This window comes from Sinocyclocheilus rhinocerous, unplaced genomic scaffold (assembly GCF_001515625.1).
Source record: "Sinocyclocheilus rhinocerous isolate Xijiao unplaced genomic scaffold, SAMN03320098_v1.1 scaffold1622, whole genome shotgun sequence".
Lineage (NCBI taxonomy): Eukaryota > Metazoa > Chordata > Actinopteri > Cypriniformes > Cyprinidae > Sinocyclocheilus > Sinocyclocheilus rhinocerous.
In genome coordinates, this window is record NW_015654513.1 from 954,318 (window position 1) to 958,426 (window position 4,109).

A 4,109-nucleotide genomic window follows, 5' to 3' on the forward strand; every position below is an offset into this window, starting at 1 on the left:
TGTGTTCACGGTGTGTGTGTGTTCACTGCTGTGTGTGTGTGCACTTTGGATGGGTTAAATGCAGAGCACTAATTCCAAGTATGGGTCACCATACTTGGCCACATGTCACGTCACTTTTGAAATTAAATGGTAATACTTTACAGTAAGAGTCCTTTTGTAATATTAATGAAAGCTGTAAAAGTATTGTTCCTAGTGTGTTCAATTCAACATTTACTATTTCTAAATTGCTATATTTTTACATTTTAAAGTTTCTTTTTTTAACATTAGTAAACTATGAAATAACTTTAATGATCAATATAATAATTAATATTAATATGTTTATTCATTTACAAAGTATGGTTCAGTACTGCTACTGCCTAATAATTAATATTAATATGTTTATTCATTTACAAAGTATGGTTCAGTACTGCTACTGCTTTTTAAAAAAATAGTAAAGCAGTACTCTGTTTTAGTTTTCGTTTACCATTTTAAAAACTATCGGTTGATTAATCGGTATCGGCCAGTGTGGTGCAACCTAGCTATCGGTATCGGTAAAATCCACTATCGGTCGACCTCTTGTTCTATTTACACAAAGTGAAAATAGCAGTATTTTTTAGCGATATGCTATTTACACTTAGTGCAAATAGCCATAGATTCTATTTACACTACGTTAAAATAGCAGGATTATACTTATTGCAAATAGTGGTAATTCCTCAGTATTGTAGTACGTTATAAAAGAGAACGCAATAATAACGTATTGAATGCAAATTATAATTTTAATTCAAATTATTAAATGGATGCCACCTTTTTAGGACAATAAAGCCCTCCCTACACCTACCCTAACCTTACCCCATACTTTATTTTCAACTTTCAGATTATTTCCTTAATTTTTATTGAAAAAAATTGCCATTCCCATGTGATATGAGCTTTGAAAACGGAGAAAAAAAAAGTTTGACGAAAGGCGGATTCGAACCCGGGTCGAATTGTCTCAAAAAGCACACACTTAACCATCTACACCACTGAAACTGGTGTTAAACATCCGTCTTTTGTAGTGTTGACTATCCCAATCACACGTTGGTGGGCGGAGTTACTGTAAATAGTTTCTGCCAATGCAACAAGGCGGGCTATTAGCACTTAGTGTAAATATATACTCCGATTTTGTTTAGCATATCAGTTGCAGAAGTTGTTTACCATATGATATGAAGAATATGTATATTGCATTAAGGGTTGAATATTTCTCAAGAAACAGTTTGGCGGTTTGACTGAAGTCTCTTCACCTTTAGCTGTGTTGATCTCAATGCATCATCTCTCACACTTTAAACTTACTCTGAAGCATTAGAGCAAAGAGCATCCACATTAGTAACCTCCTTTTCCCTCTGCTCAACCCATTCCTGCAGCTGCTCCAGCTGAGCTTTCCTCTGCTGCACGGCTTCGCTGCTGTCCACCTGCTCCTCGATCCACTTGCGCAGCTCGTCCAAAGACACTCCTAACTCCTCCTCCAACTCTGGATCCAACTCCATCTCCATCCCTGAGGCCAAACTGGCATCCACCTCTATAACTTTGAAAGAAAGGGAAGACAGTGTTAACATGTCACAGCAGGAATCACAAAACAATGTTTAAAAAGATGTATTCTGTAGGTCAACTGGTAGACAGCTACATTTCCCCATCAACTGTGGATCAGTCCTGTATATTGGTGGGTTTCCTTGCGCAAACTGCTCTATGCAGGACCTTCCACAACATTTCGACGATAAAGTCCTGTAACGGTCAGAAATTTTACTTGGCTATTCCAAAAAATAACTTCTTTGCCACAGGATCTACTTTCAGTTGAGAGTTAAAGGGTAAGCTTGCTATTTTCAGCCAGCTTTGTATTATTACAATGTCGGTAGTAACACATTTTGTATTTTTTCCCCCGTTTCCTGCACCAAGATGTTAGGAAAAGTCCATCTGGATGACATAAAAATCTAGGTTTTGGCTTTGTTTGCGTGTGCAGACCGATCGGTGTATGACATCAAAGTACCATACAGACGGTTATGTTTTCGAAACGCTCTCGAGGTACTTTGATGTCAAACACTGATCGGTCTGAGCCGCACTGGTTTTAAGTCGAACACACCTAATATGTACGCATAATTGCATCGCTTTGACCGTAGATCCCACCTTCTCACACGCCATGATTGGTCCATTATGTACAATGCTTGCATGTTATTGGTCAAACTACTTTTCGATCATTACCTTCAGCAAGCCTGAAAACAGGAAAACAAAGCCAAAACAAATCCTGGCCAGGACCCGTCCTGGGAAAATGGCACGTATGGTCACCCTATGTAAAAAACCTGTCTGATCATGTAGATGGCTGTAAATGGCACGTTAACTAACATTCAGCTGATAAGGAGAAAAGCTGTATTCATATTAATAACACATGAGAATGGTCGCTATGTGTAACAACACTTCAACAACCACAATTCCTGCAAGTCAAGACCCCTAAACGGCGCGCAACACACGGATGAGAGGGCTAAACAAAACATTGTGTCCATTTCTGGTCGAAAAACGTAAATATACACGCCACGCTTAAAAAGTAAATATATGAACATATAAACAAAAGATCTGTAAAATACAGAATCGAGTGAGCTTTATTCAATTGTGTTGATGCTAACTGGGTTAGCTTACCCTTCCTAGCGTGTGTATCCCTCCAGCTCTTTTGCGGAATTATTCTTTTCGCCGTGCATCAACTTAAATGAACAGAAAACCAACAATAGGATGTTTACAGCTTTTTTCCTATTCCAGAGGTATTTTAGTATAATTTTATTTGAACATAAATTTTCCGGTCATCGAACACCGCGCAATGAGCCTCAATGAACGTGTTTGGCTGATGACGATTCTTCGAACTGACCAATTGGCTTTTGCGTGACGAGTGAGTGGCAGTTGAAGTGAGCAATTGGATGCAAGCCAAAAAACTTGAGCACGCCCCCACGATGCACTGCCTGCCCTGCAGGACTACACTGCACAGCACAAAGTGAATCAAACACAATTTAGCTCCATAGAAACAATCATTACAACTAAAGTATCTATGAAAACAATTTATTGAAATACTGACCATACTAACCATTAACTGACAGCTTAGTATTAATGAATACGAAACTTTTTTTCAGATAAAAAGAGGTGTTAGGAGGCCCATAGCCATAACCAATGCAAGAACACTGTCCACATACCCAGTGGGCACCTTGATGTCAATTTGACGTCAAAAATTAGTCAAGATTTGATCAAGATGCTGTAAAGCATCATTTGAAGTTCAGCTTTATTGCCAATTTCTTCTGGTGGTTAATTGGGTAAAAATAGGAGGTTATCCTGCACTGAAATTGGTTTAATATTTATGTAGGCCAATATGTTTGACGTTCAATATACGTCAAATCAACATCAAGTTTTAAACGTCCAATTGATGTCATATTGACGTCACATTGACATCAATGATTAGTATGTTTAATCAGGATGTATGTAAAGTTATGGTGTAATATGAATTTGTAGTTAGCTTGATTGTCATGATAGCAAACACACCTAAACCCAAAGTGACATTTGACAGAGAGCCAATGAAAAACAACTGATGACAATTTAAAAAAATGCTAATTATATTATTTTTCTAAAATGTATATATATATATATATATTAGTGCTGTGTTCAAAATATCGATACGACGATGTATCGTCGCAGAGATTTGACGATACGAGTATCGATACAGCTGGCCCTGTATCGATATTGTGGCACGTGTGCAGCAGTGGACCGCACTTAATTTGTTTAAAATTTTACAACGTTTAAAATTGAGTAGAAAAGTGCGAGGTTTCTAAAAAAGAATGAATAGAGCAACAAGTAGAGATGGCTACAACAAGGTTTAATCAGGCTGCAGAGCAACACAACTGGGTTGCCTGATATAAAGAGACGTAATCCCCAAAACAGAGCTTTACACTTGCGCAATATGGAAATATCTGCTAAATGTGCTACTTATCTTTGTCAACCTGGCAACCATGCGCTCTCTCTCCACTGTGGATAAACGCGCTTGCTTTCTGAAAACACTGGTTAGCTTGCAGTTTAGCGATCTCCACTACAATATTCTATTCTCAGAAAATTGTAATTCATCGAGTGTT

At 37.8% G+C, this 4,109-nt stretch overlaps 1 protein-coding gene across 3 annotated transcripts in view; it reads right to left on the minus strand.

Annotated features, from left to right (window-relative positions):
* The window catches only part of setdb1b (SET domain bifurcated histone lysine methyltransferase 1b), a 22,080-nt gene extending 19,246 nt beyond the window's left edge, over window positions 1-2,834 (minus strand). For 2 of the 3 annotated variants that reach the window (XM_016524225.1, XM_016524223.1), the window contains exons 1-2: window positions 2,641-2,834; window positions 1,306-1,537 (exon numbers count right to left, since the gene is read on the minus strand). In XM_016524225.1, the coding sequence (XP_016379711.1) occupies window positions 1,306-1,505 (200 nt within the window). In that variant the 5' untranslated portion in view covers window positions 1,506-1,537; window positions 2,641-2,834. The remainder of the gene's footprint in view (window positions 1-1,305; window positions 1,538-2,640) is intronic. The other variant, XM_016524224.1, reaches the window with a different exon arrangement.
* Between the last annotated feature and the right edge of the window lie 1,275 nt (window positions 2,835-4,109).